At 44.2% G+C, this 27140-nt stretch overlaps 1 protein-coding gene across 3 annotated transcripts in view; it reads right to left on the bottom strand.

The window, feature by feature from the left end:
* Nucleotides 1-27140, bottom strand: part of DUS2 (dihydrouridine synthase 2) — a 507948-nt gene that overhangs the window by 97424 nt on the left and 383384 nt on the right. For all 3 annotated transcript variants that reach the window (XM_078669057.1, XM_078669059.1, XM_078669058.1), the window contains one exon: nt 8690-8858. In XM_078669057.1, coding sequence (XP_078525183.1) covers nt 8690-8858 — 169 coding nt within the window. The remainder of the gene's footprint in view (nt 1-8689; nt 8859-27140) is intronic.

Here is a 27140-nt window from a genome sequence, read left to right as displayed (position 1 = left end):
CTTGTCTGCCTTGTATACTATCTTCTCGAGTATCGACACATCAAGTTTATAATGGAGACTCACACAGGTAATTTATCAGAATTTGAAGAATTTGTGTAAAATGTCACAGGCAATCCTCTAAAATTGTAGATGAAGTGATGGCTGCTTTGGGACTTTGAATTCTACAGCTATCTTCCTAAAGTGTAAAAGTATCCACAGTACGATTCCATATCAGAAGTAAAGGCAGGGGAGGCACTTGTAGAATTATTTGGAGACCCCACCCTTTGACAGTACTCCTTGCTAGGATACGCCTGGCAAAAGATACCTGTTACAGAGTGGTTCACTGCCAGGGGAGGTGCGTGCATAGGAGCGTGGGGTGCAGACCCCATGAATGAATAAATGTGTATATATATATATATATATATATATATTCACTCCACTACCAAAGAGATAACATCCGGCCACAGTACATACACAGGCACTCAACATGCACAGGTGATGGAAGCACTAAGCACGTCTCCTCTCATACTTTCCAATCTCAACTTACTGGGGGGACATGAAGGAGCTCTCTCTCCCCGGCGTAACAGCAGCAGTTTGGGCTGTAACTGATCTGCGTATGTCAGATTGGCTGGTGTTTTCACTGTGGCCATCCTGACAGGCACAATTTTGGCTTCTGCTTCAACAGCTGAAAGGTATCTCAGAAGCACAGCCCTGTAGGTCTGTGATGGAGCGCTGTGATTGCCTGCTCCAGCCAATCCTCACACTGCTCCTATGCTGTTAATCATTGTAGGCAGCAAGCGAGCAGTGCTTGGATTGGCTGATGCCTCTATCTAGCAAGCAGCGCAAGGGAGCAGCCACCACTTCTCACTGTGTCTGTTTTTCCCCCACTAAAAACAAACACTGTTTTCAGCATGATGATCCTCTTGGCCAGTGCCTGACCTCCCACCGACCCTACCCCCTGGATCAATTCAGGCCCACCTACAAGGGGCCCTGCCCTTTAGTCTGAAGAGTTCTGGCCTAAGAAGCCTGTTACATATACATCTAGAAAGAGTCGACTGTCTTCCTCTTTCGTAATTTTTTTTTTTTTAAATTGTGTCAAAGAGCGACTAGCATGTGGCTTGATGTAACTATGTAGTACCTATTTCCTAATTTCAAAACCTTGTCCTAGATTGCCAGAGTTGCACTCCTTATCAGGAAGGAGTAAAGTCCCCATGCTCTGAGTTTCTTCGCTGGTCTTGGCTCTTTCCATTTGCGTGTGTCTGAGATTATTTGGTCCATGAAGCCTTTCTTACACTGCCACCCTTCCACTCTAACATGAATCGCATTTGGGTCCCTGGTAGAGGTTTACTACATCTCAAAGACCCGGTCCTCCTTTCTCCTAATAGTGGTGTGTGGTGCACCTGGTCAATTTAGGCCTCCTCCTAGCCCAGATAAAGTTCTCCAATGCCCCCTGTATTTTTTGAGTGTTTGGTACTTGCGAGAGGAGCATTTCAAAATGGAATTAGATCTCAAATAAAATTGTGGATTTCATTGTGATGTGTCTGCCCAGCCTGGAAGGATCCACCCCACCACCCCATATAATTTGTCTGCGTATCGTCCTGTATCATCATTAGCAGATTGGGGCAGCTGCCGTCTACTATTTACTCCAAGGTGGATGCAAGGCGGGTAATGTTAACTATGTCCCACTGCTGGGGAAGAAAGCTTGAAGATGCGGCTTCTGATCCTGTGGGACAGATATATTCAGGATTAGGGAATTCTGTAGGCTGATGCGAAATCCCAAGATAGCGCTGAAACTTTCTAAACAAAGACAGAATTGAGCGGATCAGAGAAAATGAAATTGGAAATGTAAGGCTAGGATTTAATCTATGCACATGAATGATGGGTAGGTCCCTCCGATCACCCTCCCATCCTGACTCGCAGAATGTCCCTCTTCTTTTATATCCTCTCCGTAACTGATTCCATGTGCAACACAAATAGCAGAGGGGAGAAGTGACAACCCTGCTTTGTGCCTCGTTGAAGAGTCCGGATTGTTAACAATTCCTCATAGGTCCATAACAACTTCAAAGTCGGGTTTTATTACTTGCTAAAAACACAACTTTGGGACTTAGGCCCAAAACTGACAACCTTGAGTGTTTCACAGTAGAACGTTATTCTCGATTATTGTGGTGTCAGCTATTATGTGCAGGAGTCTTTTAGTATTATCCTGGCATTTCCTCCTTGGTGTAAACCTAGACTGATATGGGACAATCAGCCCATGCATAAGTGGTACCAACGTATCAGTCAGGATGCCAGTCAACAGCTACAACTAGGCTTGCAGGATGCACACATGGAGCGATCGTTGACCAGCTTGGGTATAATAACGTTTATAATGGAATCATTCATTGAGTTATCTTGGGAACCAGATTCGATGAAGGATTTGAAAAGGCAACGCTGAAGCAGCAAAATGTCTTGTAAAAAAAAAAAAGCACTGCAAATTTCTGTCTGAGCCCAGAGATTTATTCAGCTTGAGTCTAGCTATGCTGAAAATCATTTATTCATGTTTATTAGGCAACTCCAAGGCAGCTGCTTGCGAGTCTGAGGGCTTTTGCACTTTTGTGTCTGCCAAATAAGCATGAACCTCAACCGTACCCTTGACTTGCTGCCTCTCAACTCCAGACGGACTATGACGCAGGCACTAATAACTTCCCGGATTGATTACGGGAATGTTTTACTTTTAGGCACTTCAGAGAAAAATATAAAGAAATTACAGGTCCTACAAAATTCGGCAGCACGCCTAGTATTAAGACTGCCCCGCAGAGCACCGTCACGACCCTCTCTGGCAGCTCTCCATTGGCTGCCTATCAAGAAGAGGATCATTTTCAAAGCTCTGCTATGGTGTCACAAGATCCTCCATAACAAGGCACCTGCCTATATGTCGGATCTGGCTTTGCCATATGAACCCAACAGAACCCTTAGATCCAAAGGTACAGGTCTGCTTAGACTTGCCTGTCCCAAAAAGGCCAGAATGGGAGGCAGATCCTTCCGTACAGTGGCAGCGAAGCACTGGAACCTGCTGCCCATGGACACCAGGCTAGAGATGAATGAGACCGCTTTTAGGAAGAAATTGAAAACTTGCCTTTTTAATCTGTGATAGGTTCTCTTTTTTCACATTCTCACTCTCTCCACAGCACGGGGACACGCCGGGAGGCGTCACCAGGCGCTTTACAAGCTCCTTTAAACTAAACTAAACTAAACTAAACCTTCTCCGGGATCTCAATTCAACTTTGCACAGACTATCACAGTAGTGCCTAAATGCTTCTGCTACCCCATAGTCGTCCCTAGTTTGGTGCTTGATTTTTGAGACTCTTTCCTTCGACCTCAATTTGCATGCAAGCTATTTATCAGGTTTGCTCCCCCACTGTAATATCATTGTCTAGTGTGGTGCAAAGCATATTCTGCCGGGGCGTGGCTTGCCACAGAGTGTAATGGCCGCTTGACAGCGGCTCCGCCGATCCATCCCGATTACCCCCTATAAAACCGTTTACATATCCGTAATCAGGGTGAGATGGAGGTCCACACGACTCGCTGACCGACTTGTGCTGAAGAGACCCCGGAACACCAGATCTATCCTGAGCTGGAGGCAGGGCAGTGAGGGGCCTGCCGACGAGCGGCATCTGCGGGCTCGAGTGACGGAGCCGGAGTGCACCATGACGACCGGGAAGTGCAGAGCTGGCATCTAGCCCCGCCAGTGGGAGTGCTCTGAGGACGGATGCCAGGGTTGCCGCCAGCTGAAGCAGCAGGGGAATCAAGACGTTGAGGCAATAGGTGGTGTGGCCGAAAACTAAGTGAAGGGAATCAAGAACTGAAATTAGCCCGGTGCCCTGGGAGAATCAAGGCGGCAAGGAAGGAGGGCAGACCCATAATAAGTGAGGCAACGCCAGACCGTGTGTGGCGGTGAGAGAGCGATGACCAAAACTACCACGTTTGCGGGGGACACAAAAACATGCATCAGCGAGTGCGACATCGCGCTAAACAGGGAGGGACGGCCCCAGCGCGGCCATTTTGGCGAGGCCTAATTTACTAAACGCAGGCTGGATAATCGATCTAGGAGACTGTTGAGCCTTTGATGACACAAGACCCAGAATCGGTCCCATAGAGACAGCACCCAGAGACCACAAGGGGGACCTGCGCACTTGTGGAAGAGACGGACCGTGGAGAAGGCCGCAGGCAGGGTGGCACATATATTAACTGAGGTCCTGTGGTTGCCCCCAGTGAGGGGTGTCCGTGCACATGGTCGGTGATGGTCAGAAGTGGTCTGTCTCTCGTCCTGGTACGGTGGTCTCACGTACAAACAACACCACAACCATGACAGGGGGCAGAGGTTTACAAGGCCCCCAACAGACTAAAATGGATAAATACGCAGTGCTCAGCAACGACCAGATGGCCAACTCAGAGGGGGCTGACGCCTACGGGTCGCAAGCGATGACCTCCCAAGCGTTAAACCCGGAACCTACATTGCAAGAGGTCATGACTGCAATACAGGAGATCAAAGCAGACCTAGCAGGTAATATTGACGTAATAACTACGGAAGTGTCCCTGCTCAGAGCAGACCTCCACAACATGAGGGAACGAGTAACCGAAGTAGAGGGAACAACAGCGGAGTTGGTTGTAGGCACAAAGACTATTTAGAAACAAGTCCAAGAACTAACGTAGACGACAAGGGATTTAGAGGCCAAGTTGGAAGATCAGGAGGGGCGCTCCTGCCGTAACAATACCTATGTAATAGGGATGTCGGAGAGGGCTGAGGGACGGGCAGTAGACCTGTTTGTTAATGACCTTATAACTAACTCACTCCAGCCCAAGGGCCTATCAAAATTCTTTTCGGTGGAGCGAGCCCACAGGATACCTGGAGTACGGCAGAGGCCGGGAGCCCCGCCGCAACCTACAATTGCGAGACTATTCACCATTGGAGACAGGGACGTGATCCTTCAGGCAGCCAGGAGCATCCCACTGCTGAAATATTATAATGCCCTCATTACCTTCTATCCAGACTTTACAAAGAAAGTGCAGCAGAGAACACAAACTTTTCCGGAAATCAAAAAGAACCTCAGTGCGCAGGACATTAAGTACTCTATGCTTTTCCCGGCAACTCTTAGAATGATGGCAGAGGGCAAGGTATGGTGAATTGAAACTCCTGATGAAGCCCAAGATTGGTTAGACAACTGGAGGACAATTACAAAGTCACAGCACCGACAGCAAAATACACCGTGGGACGATGCAGTAGATCCGACGGTGGGCCAGAATCGGGGCGCTGAGTGAGGAAAGGAGACAGTTCTGTTGATATTGGAGTACCGCCGCAGCAAGAGAGTCCAGGGGTTGGGGACATATGAGACCACTTTTGGTTTGACCTGGCTTGGCGCAAGTGAAGTGCGATAACATGCTGGCTCATCGGACGAAGACCCAGTATACAGATAAGATCTATGCTTCTATATACGGCCAGCAGTGATATAATTTTGTTGCATCTACCTATACATAAAATGTTATAGCACCTAAGACACACATACTGGTAGGGGGTTGGGAGGGGACCGGCGGACTCTCCAGCGTGGAGCCGACCCCAGTTGGGATTGTTCATATGGAGCGACAGCACTCTGCAAGTTGGGGGGTGGGTGGTTTTGAACCCACAGTGCAGGGTGGCAAGGAGGGGTGGTTATTTACAGGGTTTGCAATGTTGGAGTGGCCACCACAGAGATGGCACAGTTTTAAAGTTTTACAAGTTGATAACCTGGCTGGGCGTGGGAAGACAACCAGGCATACCAACAGGAAAAAAGGAGCAAGATAGACTCCTCAAACACATATGGTTTCTGGGATGCAGCCCCAGTGATCAATTATATACTCATTTCGGACATGTGCACGGATGAGCGCCGGGCAGCCCCCAGGGCAGGGTCAAGGCTATGGATCCTGACCTGGAATGTCAATGGGTTGGGACACAAGATCAAACCTACATTGGTGCTACAATACCTCTGCGTCAGAATCCGGACATAGTCCTAATCCAAGAATCCCATTTCAAAGGTACAACCTGCAAGGCACTTGATAGGTTTGGATACAAGTTGGCAGCGCATGCAGGCTTTACTACGCGGTCTGCTCGGTCTATGTACCACCAAGACTGCACTCAGACACGTTGAGTGAGTTGGGGGCCCTGTTACTAGATCTACCGGATGGAACCCTAATAATGGGATGGGACATGAACGCAACAATGGATCTAGGGTTGGACAGGATATTGGCAACAGGGTGAGAGAAGGGACAGGATCCCCTAAAAGATTTTGTGAGTGTGATGGGGTTAGTAGACTTATGGAAAATAAACAATTCAGAGGACAGACAATACACGTTTCACTCTGCCCCACAGAGGAGGTACTCACGCTTAGACTATCTGATGACGCAAGCAGTGCATGCACATTGGTTTACCGGGACAGTACACAGGGCTAGGGGAATTTCCGATCATTCGCCTTTAGAAACCCAATTGAAAGGAATTACAAGAAATTATACCATGCCCCCGAGATTGGACCCCTGGATCTTTAAGGATAAGCAGATTAGACACGAAATAGGAGTGCAGACAGAAACATACTTCAGAGATAATGTAGGAACAGTGGAATCATCATGCACACTGTGGGAGGCCTACAAAGCGGTGATGAGAGGGTATGTGCAGGCCCTTGTGGGAGGGAGAAAGAGTGAGCAACGTATCCAACAGGACACATTAGAAAGGGCGATCCTACAATTGGTAGGGAAGGCCATGGGATGTAGCGAGACAGCAGGGCAGGTCAGGCAGCAGATTCAACTCAGGCACAAAGAGCTTTAAGACATAGTAGAAGAGGCAGCCAAGAAGCATGTCAAAGCGACCCAAAGGTGACTATACGAGGTGGGGGACAAGGCCAACAAGTTGTTAGCTTGGCTAGAAAAGGGTGAAAAAGAGAGGAGCTTAGTGTTAGAGATAAAATCTCCACAAATGGAGACTAAAACGACAGGCGAAGAAATAGCCTCAGCATCTGCGGATCATTACGAGGCCCTGTATAAATCAACATCCACCAAAACGGGGGAAGATTGCGCAGAGCTACTCAGAGACCTCCTAATCCCACGACTCTCAGATGATGACAGGGAAGAGTTGGACAAAGAACTCACAAGTGAGGACATAACATGGGTTATGGGGGACCTGCAATCCGGTAAAGCGGCTGGTCCTAACGCAATACCCATAGAATTCTTTAAGGCAGTGGCATCAAAAGTAACCCGGTACAAAAGGGGGTGGTGATGGACGGAGCATCTGAACCAATCAAACACTCACACCCAGTCAAAAGATCTGGGTTTAACCCATCACCGTTCTTTAGCCCACTCTGCCACCCCAGTTCAGACATGGCTATATGCAAATCAGTCTGACCCTGTGCCTCATGGGAACAGTCCAGCCCGAACTGCCAAGCCATGCCTTCCCTGGACCGGAAACAAGCTTCCGAGGACCGGTTTCGGGCATTACAGCCGTCTTTAGCCCGTTACTTGCAGCTACAACATGCGCTAAGGAAGCATGTAGTAGACCGGGAACAAATAGCAGAATATGCTCCACTTGAAGACAGGCTGCTCATGGATCCCATGCTTGAGAAGGCTGTTTCACTGGTATATAAAAAGATAATGAACAACTTCCCAGACCCCTTGATGGCTCTTAGGGAGGCCTGGGTGAGGGACTTAGAGAAGTAGGACGATGATGACTGGACGGAGGCGATACAGAGTACAAGTGAGGTGGCGATAAGGGCGTGATTCCGGTTGATACAGTTGCGTATACTGCATAGATCATACACCTCCAAGGTGCTACTGCACCGGATAGGGCGCAGTGGTACTGACCAGTGTACACGGGAATGTGGGGAAGCGGGCACCTTCTTTCACATACTATGGTCCTGCCCTAGGGTGCAACAGTTTTGGAAGGAAGCCACATATGTTATGTCACAAGTAACTGAGCTAGCAGTTCCATGTGAGGACGAATGGCATATTCCTGGTGTGACGGGTGAGGTAAAATTACCAAAATATTCTAAAATATGGCTAAAGACAGCGAGCATAGTTGCTAAACGTAGCATAGCATGGGAGTGGGGGGCGAGCCAACTGCTGAGTGTGATGAAATGGCAGAAAGATCTTGACTGGTGCTGCAATGCGGAAAAGGTGGTGTTCCAGGGGAGGGGGTGCCCAAAGAAATGGGACAAAATATGGGGTAGCTGGATACAATACAGAGGACTTTAACTGTTGGCTAGCTAGCTGTGTGCAGGAGAAACAGGGGAGACTATGTACTGTACTGGGGAGATTATGTACTGTACTGGGGAGATTATGTACTGTACTACACTGAAATGTACTAGACCTTGCCTTGTCATACCCATTTTGCATTGTATGCAAACAGATGTTTAAAAACGAACATTGTAACGATACAAATGTACGGAGAGTACTTGTTGACTGTCATGCTGCCAGGTTTTGTTCATTTAATAAAAAGATTACATTTAAAAAAAAAGTATATTCCGCCATATCCGTATCAAGCAGTTTAACCTGTGCCCTCCATGCCTGTACGTTGCACAATCTTTTGTTACAGCCCTTTCTTTTGTGTATTGGCACCAGCTTTTTCTACTGAGTTTCCAGGGCCTCTCTTTTGTCTCGTCTATCTTTAGTCATCAAAGATTTCAAGTGTGAATGGATATTATTCAAGACATACATATTTGATGTACTCCTGCATGACTCCCTCCAAGGGCAGAGGCCCCTCCTTTCTGAAGATTGAAGGGTTCCACATGGCAGCGCGAGCCAGCATTACCGATGAGGCATTTGTCGCCTGGCGGAAGGTTTCAATGTCCGCATACTCTTTTATATGATCTTGAGATCCTCCGCTGAAAGAGAGTATAAAAATAAGGTAAATGAATGCACCCCTTCAATCTGAATTTAGATTCTGCTTAAGGCTTTTAGAGGAAGAATGACAAAAATGGATGCATGGTCAAATTTTCGAAAAGCAAGTAAAAGTTGTAGGTTGGTGCTATACCTCGGTAGTGCGCAATACTGCCTAAAAGAAAATGGGAGCTTGGATCTAAATGTCGGGGTATCAATGAAAGTGAGTACATAATCTTGGAATGTAAAAAAATGGAATGAAATATATTCAGAAACTCATATTTCAATATGGTAAATATCAAAGGTATATGAAAAATAACAATTCCCAAGATGAAAACCTTGCGCTCCCTCCGCAGTGTGTTCCTTTCTTTGAGGAGTATAAGCTCCCCATGGCCTGACTCTGCGGCATGTCGCCATCTTGTTGACCTGACGTCTTCTGAAATACTACACAGCTGCTGTCTATTTCCAAAAACCTTCAACCCGCTCTGCCTTTTCGGAGGCAAAGAAGCAGCACATTTCAGCGAAGAAACCATCAACGATTTTGTTATGCAACTGGACAACTATAAGGAAGGTTGAGGGTGGATTGCACAAAAGAAACAAATGTCATGACTAGGGAGGTAAGATTGTTGGGTGTAGGAGCCCACGTAGAAGATGGTAAGAAGAAAGAGGGCCAGCAAACAAAATATCAGCTCCCATTAAGTGAATTTAGAAACACCAGTAATTCTGAGATTTTAGACATCAATATCGTTAAACAGGATACACAGACAAACCATCCAAGAGACAGCAATTCACAACTTTACTAATCATTTCATGTAATTGATGTAATACTATTCCGACCTTCTGCAGTACTATTACTCACATCGAATAGCCTGCAGGAGGTGATTGAGCAATGCAGAGACTTGTACAACCCTGAAACACCCCAAGAAGACCCCCTACCCAGAAAGCTGTTGCATCCAATTAAGACAAGATCAGCTTTGTAGATTAATGATGATTTATTAATAAGAACAAGTACAGCTCTCAAACTGCCAGAGTGTCACTCTGTCAAGCTCCAGTCTCAACTGAGCAGCTAGAGCCTAAACATTCCAATATTGCTAAGCAACAATGACATAAGGGAGAAGCTGAAGGAAGAATTTAAGGGTTATACATCTTGTATACACTAAGTGTGCAGAATAACATGAGGGCATTTAAAATAAAGAGAACTAAAACAAGGGATATAACACACCTCCTCACCTGTAAAAACAAAAAGGTTAAGTCACATAATCATCAAGATATTTTGGAGTAGTTCTCAGCCTGGAACTGACCCTACTAGAAGAGTCATTTGTGACAAGCTCAGGACCATCCAAAATATCATCAGAAACAGTTAAATCATCACTTACAGGAAGTGTAGTACCAGAAATACAGAAAGGAACACTTGAAACTGTATTATAAGAATCCTCAACAGAGTGTAATGGCAGACCAGGATCAGAAGGAGGATTAGACCTACTACCAGTAATTCTAGCAATACGTCTGTTACTCCACCATCTCCCACCTGAAACCATGACAGAATGCTTGCCAACTTTTACAATGGTAGTCTCAGGATAAAATCTTGACCCTCTAACTTTACCTGGTCTCCTTATTCTGACTTTATCTCCAACAGAAAAGCATTCATTCTTGACATGTTTACTGTCATCATATCTGATCTTGGACCTGATTTGAGAATTCTCGACCCTATCCTTAACAACATCCAAATCAAAAGAACTTTCTCCTGACCTAGTTTTACTGACCACCCATTCAGGAGACAATTCATTAAAGGATTCCCTCCCGCGTAACATGGCAAACGGAGTGATGCCCGTGGTAGAGTGAGGAGTGTTATTATATGACCACACCCTATCACTCACAACATCTTTTACGTTTTGTCCAGAAGAGATAGCAAGTTGAATAGAATCTTTTAAAATGCGGTTCACCCTTTCCACTAAACCATTGCCTTGTGGACTGTATAATGCAGTGGTTAAATGTTTTATTCCATGATTGTTTAAAAAATCTCTCATGTTGTGTGAAACAAATTGTACACCATTGTCTGAAACAATAAAGCCAGGGATTCCTTCTAATCTAAATAACTTGGTCAAAAAGTTGATCACATTTTCAGTATTGGGATCCTTCATGAATTTGAAAGACACCTATTTAGAGTGATAATCCACAACGGTTAGGATAAACCTAAAACCTTGGTTTAAACCGCCGATTGGTCCCAAAAAATCTATACCAAGTTTCACCCAGGGGTTTTCAGGAAATTTTACTGGAGACAAAGGCGAATTGACTGTGCGTAAGGATTTTTCTGCATGAGAGCATTCAACACAGTTGTTCAACAATGTTTCAACAGAAACATCCATACCTGGCCACCAGTAATGTAATCTTAGTTTTTTCTTTGTACTGGTAATTCCTCCGTGTCCCTTGTAAGCCAAAGCAATGACTTTGTCTCTAATAGACATAGGGGGAACAAGTAAAGACCCTCTCATAATTAGGTTTTTTCAAGGCTCAATTCGTCCTTGATTTTAGAGAAAGGAATCATATTCTTGTCAATTTGACTGTCTCTCGGCCAACCATTAGATATCAATTTTTTCAAAAGAATCTGAGAATTATCACATCAGAGGCTCGTAACCAGTCAGAATTAGAAATGACCCCTTCAGTTAACTTAAGGCCATCAACCAAACTTACTACCACCTCTTTATCATCAAGGATGGGTTCATCCACTGAGGCATTCACAGGACATCTTGATAAAAAATCTGCTTTAAAGTTTTTTCCTCCAGGAATATGTCTCATTGAAAAATTGAAATCATATAACTTAGAAAGCAGGCGGATTAATCTAGGACTTGCATTTCTTAAGCCTTTATCATTCCAGATGAATATGAGAGGTTTGTGATCAGAGATAAGTACAAATTCTTTGCCCCATACATAAGTAGAAAAGTGTTTGGCACCCCATACACACGCAAGAGCCTCCTTCTCTATGGTGCTATAGTTTTTTTCTGAAGACGAATGCTGTCTGGAGGCAAACGCAATTATATTTTCATTACCATTGTCCAACTGACTAAGTATGGCACCCAGACCATTGTTACTAGCATCAACAGTAATGTAAGATGATAAAACTTCATTGAAAGGTTTAAGTGCAGGAGCAGAAATGGTCAAATCTTTTAATTTCTCAAAAGCTGACTTTTGATCATTACCCCACACATATTTGACTCTGTTCCTAGTTAGTAATCTTAAAGGTTCACTGACCAAAGCAAAGTTTTGTACAAATCTTGAATAAAATTCACTCAATTGGTCCTTATTGGATGGTTGAGCACACTCTTGAATAGCTTTAAGCAAGTCTTGTTTAGGACTAATGCCTTTATGAGAAATGACATGACCTAAATACTCCACTTCATTGAGTAAAAACTTGCACTTCTGTTTTTTTACAGTCATGCCATGTTCGTTCAAAATACTTAAAACTTGATCTAACTTGATCAGATGTTATTGCACAGTATTGGTGGAAATTAATATGTCGTCTTGGTAGGCCAATACATCCTTTACATTGCCAAAAAGTTGTGACATCAATTTCTGAAAGACTGACGCCGCTGATGCTAGGCCAAATGGTAGTCTTAAGAATCTAAATGGACCAAATGGGGTGTTAAAAGCGGTGAGATCCTTAGACTCATCATTCAGCTCAATTTGATGGTATGCCGCTCTCAAATCTATCGTAGAGAATACTTTTGTACCCTTAAGTTGAGCAAGCATGTCTTGAATACGAGGCAAAGGAAAACAATCAATCTGAATGTTCTTATTTAAGGACCTGAGGTCAATGCAGAGCCTTATTTCATCACAATTCTTTTTAAGGGCTACGACAATCGGGGAAATCGATAATGATGAATCAATTTGTTCAATTACACCTTCACTGCATAATTGATCAAGATGGGTTTTAAGTCTACCTCTAAGGACCTGGTTCTCGTCAACTTTTATAATAATATTTTTGATGCCTCCAGAGGGAATATCCTGTACCCCCTGGAAAAGGAAATTGCTAAGGCTATAGGCATCTCAAACAAGCAGTTAGACATTCTATGGGCTGGGGATTTTAATCTGCAGCCATGTCAGCTATCTAAGGGCAACTCATGCGGCTTTGGTGTGGAGCCGGATAATTCTAACAGGGGTGCGGGAAGGAGTGAGGAATTTCCCCACTTCCCACATTGCCATTACGGCTCCACCTTAAACAAATTGCTATCTAAATTAGATTTATCCCTATTAAACTGTAACAAAAATAAGCAGAATGCCACATGTCCCACCTTTACAGGGAGGGAAGCTGGGACTTTCATCGATCACATTTTGTTCTCAAGCAATGGGGACTATTTAAGCTTGTACGTGAGAGAGGAAAGTCTTAGCGATCACAACAGTATTTGTGTCACCCTTCCTTCAAGGGGTGTCACACAAAGAACTGGGGAAACCTGCACCACCGATATAGTGTCCCAACGACCCAATGGTCCGAGAATCAAATGGACGGGGGTCAATTCTACGGCTAAACAAAGGGAGGTAATAATCAGTTGTAAAATAGAGATTAGTTATTGCCTTAAAGATGTTTTTAACCACGATCTTCTGATATCCCAATTTATTAATATCAATACCATCATCGAGGGTATCTTCACCAAGAAACCCTCAGCTAATAAAATGATTAAACTGGGATGGTTTGACAAGCCCTGTACCGTAGCCCTACGGGAACTAAAACGTGTTTTAGGGCTCAAACCTCGCGATGGCATTAGCATCAAAGAAGCAAGGGTTAATTACAAACTGGCTATCTCTAACAGGAAAAAGGTACTACAGAGAGAAGCCTGGGATAAACTGAATGAAGCAGTTGAGACAAAAAACAGTAAACTCTACTGGGAAATAGTCAACAGTCCATTTTTAAACACAGAAGGTGTCCCAGAAATTACTTCTTATGTTGCCTGTGAGGACTGGGTCTCTCACTTCACTAATATTTTTAATCCAGAAAGGGTATCATTAACCCTACCGCTTGCTGATTCGCCAATGTGGTTACCTATACCGTTAGAGATTACGCTGCAAGAGGGACTAGAAGGCCTTGCTAATAGCAAGGGGGGGAAAGCCCCGGGACCCGATGGGGTGCCCATAGATTTATTAAAAACAGAACCTAATCTGTGGGCCCCCATTTTGGTCAGGTCCTTTAACTGTGCAGCGGAAGGCAATTTTCCTCCCTCTTGGGGTCAATCGGTTATCATCCCCTTATATAAAAAAGGCAGTAAATCCGAGGCCTCCAACTATCGGCCAATTTCTTTATTGGATGCCTCAGTAAAGGTTTTAAGTAGAATTCTGCTTAAAAGACTAGAAACTTGGGCAGAAGATATGAATATTTTAACTAAAGTGCAATTCGGTTTCAGGAAGGGGATGGGCACCCTGGAGCAATGCGTGAATTTGGATCTTTTAATTAATAAATATACAGTGGCCAAAGATGGCAATTTATTTTTATGTTTTGCAGATCTGAGCAGCGCATTTGATTTAGTTGATCACGGCATTCTTTGGCAGGTTTTATTGGAGTTAGGAGCGCCGAAAGAAATAGTACATTTTCTGGCTAGGCTTTACCAGAAACTTTCCTGTAAAGTCCGATATGGCACCCATGGTGAATGTACACCATTCTTTAAGGTATCTAGGGGCATCCGCCAAGGATGCGTACTAGCTCCTCTTTTATTTTCTCTTTTTATTAACTGTGTTGACCGCACCTTGGCTACCATACCAGCAGACGCCCCGCAGATTGGAGGCAATTCTGTCTCAATCTTACTTTACGCGGATGACGCGGTACTTTTATCACGCACTCAGATAGGCTTACAGCGTCTCATTGATGGTTTTATGTTGTTTATACAAAACAGGAGACTCTGTGTAAACAAATCCAAGACCTATGTTATGCTGTGTGGTGAGTCAGCCAATAAACTAAAGTCGAATTTCTATCTAGACAGCGATAAAATGTTACAAGTTAAAACATTTTGTTATTTAGGAATCACCTATGCTAACGATGGGTCCTGGAAATCAGAGCTTGATAATGCCAGGTTGAAAATGACTCGCTGTACTAGCAGCGTTTTTCGATTTTCTTCTAAGCTCGGTTCGAGAAGCATCCGTGATATGATTAACATCTATAACATTCGCTGTGTTCCCTCGGCATTGTACGGGGCTGGGGTGTGGGGTCACATAGACGGCACCTCTCTCCAAAAAGAGGAGAACAAGTTCCTAAGAAAAGTGCTATGTGTTCCCCACTCCGCTTCCATCCAATTAATTCATGACGAGGTTGGGGTCGAGTTTATCTCGGACTTAGCAGCCGTTCGTCCACTCTTATTGTGGCGTTCTATTTGGGCTAAGCCAGAAACTCGATTCACTCAAGAAATTATTCTTGACTGTATAGGCCTGGACTTTTCTTTACGTATTCTTTGGCTGAAATATATTCGTTTTTGGTATAAGACTTTGTTTGATATTGATGTTCTTACCAACCCCGAACTCGCGGTAGAAATACCCAAAAAAGAGATTAAACAAACTTTTCTGATGTACAAAAAGAAAGGGCGAGATAAGGTATATGGTAAGCTAACTACTGTGAAGATCTATAGAGAACTTAACTTACCATCGGGGTTACAAGCCTATCTCTTATATGTCTGCCGCCCATCTCATCAATACGTTTTAACCCGCGTCAGGTTGGGTATTGTACACCATCTAGTTGCGTTCCCAGTACAGAAACAGAAATCTGAAACCCCCTGCCCTTGTGACAACGTTTCACGCCAGAGTTGCTGCCATTTCTTACTTTTTTGTAAATTTTATCACTTTTTAAGATCAAGGTATTTAAAACCTATATTTATTAAATATAATATACGGTCTTTTAAGAAAGCCCTTGTGCTACTATCAGCTTTAGAGAACGTGGACATATGTTTTTTTGTTGCCACTTATATTTTGAAATGTACAGCTGCCAGGAAAAGTATTGTATTGCTATGATTTCTATATTCCTGTCTGTACTTCCTCAAAATGTACAGCTGCCAGGGTGTGCACTTGTTTAGCAGTGTTCAACTTATTTCCATCCTGTCTGTACATGTTTTCTTCCTTTTGATTTTTCATACTTTTATTATACAGCTGCCAGGAAATGTTTAGTGCTGCTATATTTTCTATACTTTCCTGTCTGTATTAAAATTTTAAATCAAAATTTTCTTGTCCCATGATCTAGGCAGGGGCTTGTTATTTAACGTACAGCTGCCAGGATAAGCATTTTGTGCCAATATATTTATTCCTGTCTGTACGATTTTAACTTTTATACCTTTTTGTCATCTTCATGTCTTTTAATTGAGATCCAATGTTTAAACGCTTGTTAGTATGTGTCCTATTCCCATATGAATTATTTTGGATTCCCCTGTAGAAACTTTGTAACAACTTTTTCTTTTATTGCAATGGACTGATTTCATGTTTTGCTTGTATGATTTGTTTGCAAATCGAATAAAAGCTTTGAAATTGAATTGAATTGAAGTCTACCTCTTATACTTAGAGGAACATGTCTGACCTTATGAATTACAGGAATTGCATCAGGTTTTAGTATTATCTTGTGTTCGTAACCTTTGACTGACCCCAATTTATCAGAAAAGACATCTTGATGTTTACTAATGATGGTGTCTAAAGAAAAGTGATCAAGGGTAACAGAACTGACATTTTCAAAACGATCCAATGAAATAGGATTATTAGTACCTGGTCTCAAAATCATTTTAAATTTTCATTGGTCCTTCCAACCTAGGATTTTATATCCTTTTTTAGAGACATAAATTTTAGTGTCAATGGTTCTGTCTTCAAATGTGATATTATCAAGAAAATATCCCATCATTTCAATTTCAATCTCATTGAACGCCACAGTATGTATATCAGGTGGTAATAATTCAATCCCAACCCATTCCTTATAGAAAAATACATCTGGAATAATAGTAACTGGAGAACCAGAATCAACTGTAACTTTAAGAGAAACTTTTCCTATTATAACATCACAAACAGGATCACCACTATCTGAATCTTGTTGTGAACTAATTATATCCACAGATAGTAATATTTTGTTTACAGATTTCTCCCTAGTTATTAAATTTACTTCAGTGGGATTCTCTGTCATAACACACATAGTTTTAGCTTTAAATTTGCAAACAGAATTAAAGTGACCAATTTTTTTACAATTAGTGCATTGTTTTTTTAAAGCAGGGCAAGTTGGGGAATTAGCAAGATGAGATTTTGAACCACATCTATAACATTGAAGAGATTTATCAGGTCTTTTCCATTCAGTTTTGTTAGAAACTTTATCTTTTTCTCGTTGTGACGAAGGTTGTGAAGTTTGTTGAGAAATTTTATTAACTGTTTCTGAAATAGAAGGTTTATTATCGCTAAGTTCTTTAGAAGCTGAAACTGATCTTTCAATACCTCTTGCAATTTCCAAAGTTTCAGTAAGTGAAGGATTTCTACAACAGAGGATTCTCTTTTGAACTTCATTAAAATGACAATTGACAACTAGTTGATCTCTCAAATATTGGTCAATGGGACCTTCAAATTCACAAGAAACTGCTAAAACTCTTAATTCTGCTAAAAAGGTATCAATATTCTCATGTTCCCTTTGTTTCCGAGTGTAAAATGTGTGTCTTTCAACAATTATGCTAGGTTCATCAATAAAATGTTTTTCTAACCTTAGAACTGCTTCTGTGTATTCATTCCAGTCATCAGAGGGTGGGCGAAAAATTTTGGGTTGGTGGTCAAAAATTCTCTGACCTTCTGCGCCTAAAGCATTATATAGCATAGCATTTTTTCGCACTGGAGGAAATTTGATGCCGTCAATGGCTATGACATAACTGTTGAAGGATTTATACCACTGGGTCCATTTTATTTTAGGGCAACCTGGTTCTGGAAGGAAAGGAGGAGGAAGAATGGCAGTTTGCATTGTCATGACAAATATATGCAGATAAACTAAAGTAAAAGAAATAAACTTGAATAGTAATTAGTTTAAAGAAGAATAAATTGAAATTGAAATTTAACTTGGCTGTGCCTGTCAGCGTGAAGGCAATGAAGAATTGTTCAAGGAAGTAGCTGTGCACATCAGCGAATGTGCTAAGGAGTTGTTATGTTCACCAGTGTGTGAAGGATTCCAATGTAACAACTGTGCACATCAGTGTATGCTGGAAGGAGTTGCTGTGCCTATCAGCGTGTAGGCAAAATAATTGTATTTAATGTTGAAAATCCGTAGTTGCAGATCAGCGTATGGTATGCCTAATAGTAGCGGTAGCGGTAGGTTTTAATCGTGAAGAGAACAATCTGCGTGTAAAAATTGTACGTCGAACAAGGAAAGTTGATTATGGTTGCTAGGTAACAGTCAAGATGGCGGCGACGTTACGTGAAGGGTGACGTTGTAACGTGAAGAGCGTCCAGCCGCAATGACGTGGTTGAGGAATGAAGACTGCGGAGAAGATGGTTACGTGCAGAAGATTCTTGCAGCGCTGGTGAAGAGACGTCAGGGGATTCTGAAAAGGGCCGGTAGGCGTTGGTGATGGGTTTTTAAATGTCGCTTCGTGGTCTTAGGTTGAAGCGTGCAGGCAATGAAAGTTTGGTTCAAATTAGTACGTAGATTTGATAAAATCGGGTGTATTGAGTAGTGGCTGTATTGAGGACGTGTCGTTAAAGTTGAAATAAAAGTTTTGTGAGCACGAAGTGAGGGTCGAAAAGGAGGGAAGAGCGGATAATTCAAGAGATTTGTAAATTGTTCAAATTTAAGTATGTTTATGAGTCTGATATTGGAAGTAAGGTTATAAGAAATATATGAAAGTATACGAAAGCAAGGAGGTTCGTTATGGAAAATAGTAAAAACTTATCTTGTTTGAGTCTCGAAATTTCTTTTAAGTTGTTGAATTTCATTCATCTTGGTTGAGTCTTTATATTGTGTCCAATGAAGCAGAGGTTGAAGACTCAATGAAGTAGTGGTTGAAGAGATGTCACTGTAGTCTGGCAGTTGTGGATGAATCTTGGTAAAGTTGAAAATTTTATTTTGATGTGGGTCCAAAGAGGGCTGACTTGACCACCTCGTCGCCAGATTTATGTTGCATCCAATGAAGACAAGATCAGCTTTGTAGATTAATGATGATTTATTCATAAGAACAAGTACAGCTCTCAAACTGCCAGAGTGTCACTCTGTCAAGCTCCAGTCTCAACTGAGCAGCTAGAGCCTAAACATTCCAATATTGCTAAGCAACAATGACATAAAGGAGAAGCTGAAGGAAGAATTTAAGGGTTATACATCTTGAAATAATACACTAAGTGTGCAGAATAACATAAGGGCATTTAAAATAAAGAGAACTAAAACAAGGGATATAACAAAAGCCCACCTTGTCAACTGTATCACAAGTGGATGGCAACCAAAATGAATGTCTCAGCAGCCAAATCTAGTAATTAGGCCTCCATTAAAAATTCAAAAGATTCAGACCCAAGGAAATCAAGCATTTGCAAAGCCAACAGGTCTGGCGCTGATAGCCAGCCTTTTGGAAATTCTGGTTTGTTTTGTCCTGGTTTTCCCAAAACCTTATTGTTCAGGAAGCTTCCAGGCCCTCGTCAATCTAAAAAAACATATTGGCTAAAAGCAAAAATGTTTTTTGGGATCTCAAAAAAGCACACATCACTATAGAAAGGGCAGCATGCTGTAACTCGTACTCAAGTCATCCAAAGCCTAAAGTGGGTAGACGCATTGCCCCTTACCGCATGCTGCTGTGGGTGGAAGAAAAATGTGGATAACATGACCACAGACTAATGGATGAAGCCTGGATGTAAACTCCTGTAAGTAACTATGTTATACACATAATTTTAGTATATTCAAGGGGTCTTGGCTAACACAGTCCTTAAAAGCCAATCAGCATTGGCTGCTAGCCTTTTGCCTTTGGGGAAAAAGGAATGAAAGAAACAAAGCCAACAAAAAGGAAAGAAGCAAAGAGAAAAAGAAAGGAGAATGAAAGAAGAATGCAAGAAAGAAGGAAGTAAGGCAACTAGAAGGAAAGAAGGGAAGAAAGCGGGCAACAAAGAAAAAAGGCAAGAAAGAAAGAAAGACAGAAGCCCAAAAGGCAAGAAAGAAACAAAGTAAGAAAGAAGGAAAGGAACAGGGAAGAAAAAAGAAGGGAAAGGAACAAAGGAAGCAAGAAAGAAAAAGGAAGAAAAGTAGGCAAGGAAGATAAAATAAGGAAAGCAGGAAAGAAAGAAGTAAAGAAAGGAAGAGGGAAAGAAAGAACAAGAAAGAAAAAAATAAGACAGGATAGAAAGAAAGAAGCCAAGGTTGCATTACAGATCGGATAGCTTACTCAAAATAAACCCACTGAGCTAGCACAGCAGTACACAAAAGTATCAATGATTCCACTGCAATGAGCTGTCTACTTGGCTCATTAATGTACACATAATTTCTGTTGGACCTGGCCCTTTTTTGGCAGGTTCACCCCAAAACTTTTTGCTTTTTCCTAGCCTGTTTCTGTGACCTGGTGTTGGTGATTTTAGGCATCTGCGCACTTTTTCACTGTGGTACAGTGTAAAGTGCGTGAGCTCTCTGTGTATGTGTGGTGAGTGACCTGCCCTCCCATAGGAATGAATGGGGAATATGTATGCCCATGGTAGTTCCTGATGTGTGGGGAGTGCAGGGTCGAGTTTGGTATGTGCGAACTCGTGAGATTGAATGCTGCGTAATGATGTATGCGGCATGATTGTGTCTAGTGTAGAAGTGCTACTTTTAGAAGTTGGCATATTTGTGTAATTTGTGTCTGGCGTGTGATTGGCTGAGGCTGGCTGGTGAGCCTGGCTCCAAGAGTCTGGGAGGGTCTGCCCCGGTGGTGAATGGAGTGTTTAGCATTCTGATGTGAGGGGAGGAGTGAGCCTGGGCCTGCTTGTGGATTGACTGTCTGGTTTGAGGGTCCTGAGTGAGGCTGGGTTTTCCCCACACAATGCTGGCTCCACCCCCTGGGGTGCGTCTAATGTCCCTAGCCTGACCAGTGAAAGGAATTCCCTATAACCAGTTCTAGCTGATTCTCACACTGCCTGCACCCTGCTAGACAAAGGATTTTATAGTATAAAAAGGGGCTGTGTCCCCTTACAAAATGTTCTTGTTTCTAACTTGAATCCTGCCAGGGGCGTGCTGCTGCTTGGGCCCAGGGGAATCCCTGGGCCCTGCCCAGCTCCTGGATACCCGATGGACCCTGTGCTGGGACCCCCCTGCTTTGTCTGGGGGGATTGGAGGACTATTCTTTGCTGATGGGCTGGTTTCTCCAACTCCTGCTTCCAGGACTTTGCTGCATCCCCTGAAGAACCTTGCTGGAACCTTATCTGTCCTTCTAGCGCTTGGGAGCGATGTTTTTCCTGTCCTAGCGCTGGGAGCGCTGCATATGCCTTTATAGCGCTTGGGAGCGCTTGATTTGTACATATAGCGCATGGGAGCGCTTTATTGCCCACAAGCGCCTAGAAGCGCTTTATTTTTGTCCCCAGCGCTTGGAAGCGCTCTTATTGTTCTAAGCGCCTGGGAGTGCATTTGTTGTCCCCTAGCGCCTAGGGACGCTCCACTCGCTTTGGCCGGTGCCCACCCGGCATCTTTCCCCCGTGCTTGCGAAAGGAATCGTCGCTGCCGCCCGCCCGGAAGTCAGGCAGGCCGGGGGCGGGACAAGCGAGACAACAGGAAGCGGACGGGAGACCACCCCGCGCTCCTGTGAAGAAAGGCAAGCCCGGCTGGAAGAGGGAGGTCGGCCCTAGGAAGACGGAAGATGAGCTGCGGCCGGAGTCTCCCCGAGGAGAAGACGCTTTGCAGGATTGCCATGGCCGGAGGAGAGCCTAGAAGGAGAGCGGCGGAAGGTGTAGGCGGGGCTCCGGTGTAGCAGGAGAGCCCCGCGCAACAAGTGTCCAAGACCGGAGGAATGCTGCTGCAGAACTCCGGTGAGTGGGGCTCCGTGTGGCAGACCTGGGGGGCATTTGGTTTCTGAGACCCAGAGAGGCCCCCACAAGGTTTCTCCGGAGTTGGGGCCATTGATCCCTGAGTCCCCCGAGCGGGGCTCCAATGACAGGGGACACTTTGGTGAATCCGAACCCACAAGGCTCCACGGGCATTTTTCCCTGAAGAGGTGCCAGAGGGCACTGCGCTGTGTCCGGAGCGGCCCCAGATGGCAGCGGGCCGCTCCCGCGTTTTGGCACAGATGTAATATGGAGGACCTGTGCTCTGTCCCCAGTGTGACCTGCTTAGTTTCAGAGCCCGAGTGGCTACAACGTTTGGGGCATGGGTTATGTCAGAGCCTGTGTGGCTCCAACAGTTCAGTTCTAGGGTCAGTGAGGACCCTGCTGCAGTTTTGACTCCGATTCATAAAGGGGGTGGTGATGGACAGAGCATCTGAATTAAGCAGAACACTCCTACCGAGTCAAGAGATCAGGGCTTGATCCATCACCGTTTTTTAGCTCACTGAACCAACCCAGTTCAGAACCTGGCTATATGCAAATTAGTCTGTTCCTGGCCCAATGCATCATGGGAACAGGGCAGACCAAACTACCAAGCCAATTCTTTACTGGAAAGGAAACAAGCTTCCGGGGACCGGTTTCTGGCATTACAGCCGTCTTCGGCCCGGCTTGCTTGAATCCTGATGGTGCAGTGAGCTAGGGACTCATGTCTGAGCATACCCTTCCACTCCTATAGTGGCCAAAGCGATTCATAAAGGGGGTGGTGATGGACAGAGCATCTGAATTAAGCAGAACACTCCTACCCAGTCAAGAGATCAGGGCTTGATCCATCACCGTTTTTTAGCTCACTGAACCAACCCAGTTCAGAACCTGGCTACATGCAAATTAGTCTGTTCCTGGCCCAATGCATCATGGGAACAGGGCAGACCAAACTACCAAGCCAATTCTTTACTGGAAAGGAAACAAGCTTCCGGGGACCGGTTTTCTGGCATTACAGCCGTCTTCGGCCCGGCTTGCTTGAATCCTGATGGTGCAGTGAGCTAGGGACTCATGTCTGAGCATACCCTTCCACTCCTATAGTGGCCAAAGCGATTAAAAAAGGGGGTGGTGATGGACAGAGCATCTGAATTAGGCAGAACACTTCTACCCAGTCAAGAGATCAGGGCTTGATCCATCACCGTTTTTTCGCTCACTGAACCAACCCAGTTCAGAACCTGGCTACATGCAAATTAGTCTGTTCCTGGCCCAATGCATCATGGGAACAGGGCAGACCAAACTACCAAGCCAATTCTTTACTGGAAAGGAAACAAGCTTCCGGGGACCGGTTTCTGGCATTACAGCCGTCTTCGGCCCGGCTTGCTTGAATCCTGATGGTGCAGTGAGCTAGGGACTCATGTCTGAGCATACCCTTCCACTCCTATAGTGGCCAAAGCGATTCATAAAGGGGGTGGTGATGGACAGAGCATCTGAATTAAGCAGAACACTCCTACCCAGTCAAGAGATCAGGGCTTGATCCATCACCGTTTTTTAGCTCACTGAACCAACCCAGTTCAGAACCTGGCTACATGCAAATTAGTCTGTTCCTGGCCCAATGCATCGTGGGAACAGGGCAGACCAAACTACCAAGCCAATTCTTTACTGAAAAGGAAACAAGCTTCCGGGGACCGGTTTCTGGCATTACAGCCGTCTTCGGCCCGGCTTGCTTGAATCCTGATGGTGCAGTGAGCTAGGGACTCATGTCTGAGCATACCCTTCCACTCCTATAGTGGCCAAAGCGATTCATAAAGGGGGTGGTGATGGACAGAGCATCTGATTTAAGCAGAACACTCCTACCCAGTCAAGAGATCAGGGCTTGATCCATCACCGTTTTTTAGCTCACTGAACCAACCCAGTTCAGAACCTGGCTACATGCAAATTAGTCTCTTCCTGGCCCAATGCATCATGGGAACAGGGCAGACCAAACTACCAAGCCAATTCTTTACTGGAAAGGAAACAAGCTTCCGGGGACCGGTTTCTGGCATTACAGCCGTCTTCGGCCCGGCTTGCTTGAATCCTGATGGTGCAGTGAGCTAGGGACTCATGTCTGAGCATACCCTTCCACTCCTATAGTGGCCAAAGCGATTCATAAAGGGGGTGGTGATGGACAGAGCATCTGAATTAAGCAGAACACTCCTACCCAGTCAAGAGATCAGGGCTTGATCCATCACCGTTTTTTAGCTCACTGAACCAACCCAGTTCAGAACCTGGCTACATGCAAATTAGTCTGTTCCTGGCCCAATGCATCATGGGAACAGGGCAGACCAAACTACCAAGCCAATTCTGCACCATCAGGATTCAAGCATACTGTAGTTTGGTCTGCCCTGTTCCCATGATGCACTGGGCCAGGGTCAGACTAATTTGCATGTAGCCAGGTTCTGAGCTGGGATGGTGCAGTGAGCTAAAAAACGGTGATGGATCAAGCCCTGATCTTTTGACTGGGTAGGAGTGTTCTGCTTAATTCAGATACTCTGTCCATCACCACCCCCTTTATGAATCGTTTTGGCCACCACAAGTGTGGAAGGGTATGCTCAGATGTGAGTCCCTTGCTCACTGCACCATCAGGATTCAAGCAAGCCGGGCCGAAGACGGCTGCAATGCCAGAAACTGGTCCCCGGAAGCTTGTTTCCTTTCCAGTAAAGAATTAGCTTGGTAGTTTGGTCTGCCCTGTTCCCATGATGCACTGGGCCAGGGTCAGACTAATTTGCATGTAGCCAGGTTCTGAGCTGGGATGGTGCAGTGAGCTAAAAAACGGTGATGGATCAAGCCCTGATCTTTTGACTGGGTAGGAGTGTTCTGCTTAATTCAGATACTCTGTCCATCACCACCCCCTTTATGAGCAGTTTTGACTCCCAGCTGCCCAGCAATTAGTGGGCAGCTGCACCGTTTAGGTCTTGTGATTGTTCCCAGGTGCCCAGCAAGTAGTGGGCACCTGCAATGTTTAGGTTTTGCGCCGGTGGCGCACCCCTGACTGGCGCTGCATTGGCAGCGCGCCCTGACATTCTGGACACAGGGCTCTTTAGTCCCTTTATTAGATGGGGGCTGGTATGTGATTTTATTTAGGCGCAATGTGATTATCTATGTGATGGTAATTGCCTAATGTGAGTTTTGCGCAATGTGATGTGGTGCTAGGAAATGTAATGCATTTAATATGATTACGCACCTTGATCTTACACCTCTGAATGTTTTTATGCATCATGTGTTTTTGCGCTATTGAGTTGTGTCCTGGCACCTCTGAATGTTTTAGGCATCATGTGTCTTCCTTGATTTTACACCTCTGAATGTGTTGGTTGATGCATCATGTGTTTTTCCTTCCCTACACCTCTGAATGTTTGATGCATCATGTGTAATGTGTTCTTGCTGATACCCCTAAATGTATCTTATTCTTAGGTGGTTGTTCTTTCCAGTACAGGTGGTCCTAGTGAGGTCCTGGTCCCCTGCGTGACATTCTCCTAAGGTGGTTAGGGTTGCGTAGGTGGTACTTACCTGTTACCAGTAGTTACTGGTTGTGTGCTATACTTGCTAATTTGTGCTACAGTGATTTTATATCCTATATTCTATGTTCTAGAAGTGCTATTTCTACTAAGTGCTGATTCTGACAGTGGCCCATGTGGCCCTGTCCTGGTGTAAATAATCCCTTGTGAATATTGCCCGTGCCAGTTGGTACAATGTACATGTGTGATTTCTATCTGATATGTTTTGACAAATACAAAAGTTATTTTATATAACCTGGTGTGGAGTTCCTTTTTTGGTGTGCCTAGGATGTTGTTGCTGTTGTGTGCTGGCGCAAATGCTTTACACATTGCCTCCGAGTTTAGCCTTGCTGCTCGTGCCAAGCTACCAAGGGGGTGAGCAGGGGTTATCTTGGCGTGTGACTCCCTTGCCCTGACTAGAATGGTGGTTTCTGCCTGGCTTTGGCGTCAGCCTTAGCCTACCAGAAATAGCCAGTTCTAACAATTTCCGTCTTAATGAGCAAGCTTACCGGTTTTAAAATTATCCATGATTAAATTCTAAATATTCTGTTACCGCTGCAAGAAGATAATTGTAATTCCATTTTCATATACTGAAGCACCTGCAAGGTTCTTGTTTTTTTTCGAAGGGTCACAATATAAAATTTTGCATACTATATCCCAAATTACATCCCATCTGTGTTTAAATGCAAGTGTTACAACTGTGCTACAAACCAAAAGATAAAGCCCTGCTTTCTTCCATGGCAAAGTTGATTAAAGAACCATTGGTGAAACCGAGTCCACAATAAACGTGTGCTGCAGAACTGTCCGCTTATGAAATCACATCCTATAATATTGAAGTATTATATTTGAAACAACATATATAATTATACTTCATTGCCTGCATAGTCAAACGAGGATAACTTAACACAGAACAGTTTCAAATGGGCACAGTGTAGCAAGCTGTGAAACTGCAGCTGTCAGTTGAACAAAGGCTACTCCAAAAGAAAATTACAACAGAATTGGCATCAGGCTCTAGACATAAAGCCAATGCTAAAGTAATGATAAAGTAAAAGCAAGAGCACTTTCACTGAAGGGTACTATATTGTGTGAAGATGTGCTATTTTTGAAAGAGCAAAGTGCAGTAACTCAAAGGGAAGTTAACCTGTGGCTTGTTTACGCTGACCCATTACCCCATGCTGTAAGCTGTCATGGGTGGGAGAAAAAGGTGAATGACACAACAAAAGACCAATGGTTGAAGAAAGGTGGCTGAAATACTAGTTGATTATACCTATTATTTTAGCAAAACCAAAAGGTGATGGCTTACACCAGACTCATTATTATAGGTTGCACTGACGAAAACCCCACCTAGTCTAACAACAAAGGATTCCACTGTAGACATGCCACCATGAGGTTAACTGAAAGCTTTGATAGTAATCCACTATGCCCATTCCCAGACTAGACTGCTCCAGGAGAAATTAGAAACCCAGAACAGGATTATAATGTGAAAGACGACCAAGCACAGCCCTGCCGCCTGGTCTAGATGCACACCCATTCATAAGACTGATGAGTGTCACATTTGATAATCTGAGAGGTGCTGATGTAATCATACCATTCATTTAGAACAGCCATATTTTATATATATAAAATATATATATATATATATATATATATATATATATATATATATATCCAGGGAAAAACCTCCGATCGGGGAGCCCCCGACCCTTCAGGGCGGCCTCTTCAAACTGGGCACGGAGAGACCCAGCAATTTCCACACTCAGAAACACCAAACAAGAGGCCCACTTCAGTGAACAGAAAGCCTTTAATGGAGCTTGAGCA

This window comes from Lissotriton helveticus, chromosome 12 (assembly GCF_964261635.1).
Source record: "Lissotriton helveticus chromosome 12, aLisHel1.1, whole genome shotgun sequence".
Lineage (NCBI taxonomy): Eukaryota > Metazoa > Chordata > Amphibia > Caudata > Salamandridae > Lissotriton > Lissotriton helveticus.
This window is presented reverse-complemented; position numbering and strand designations above follow the sequence as displayed.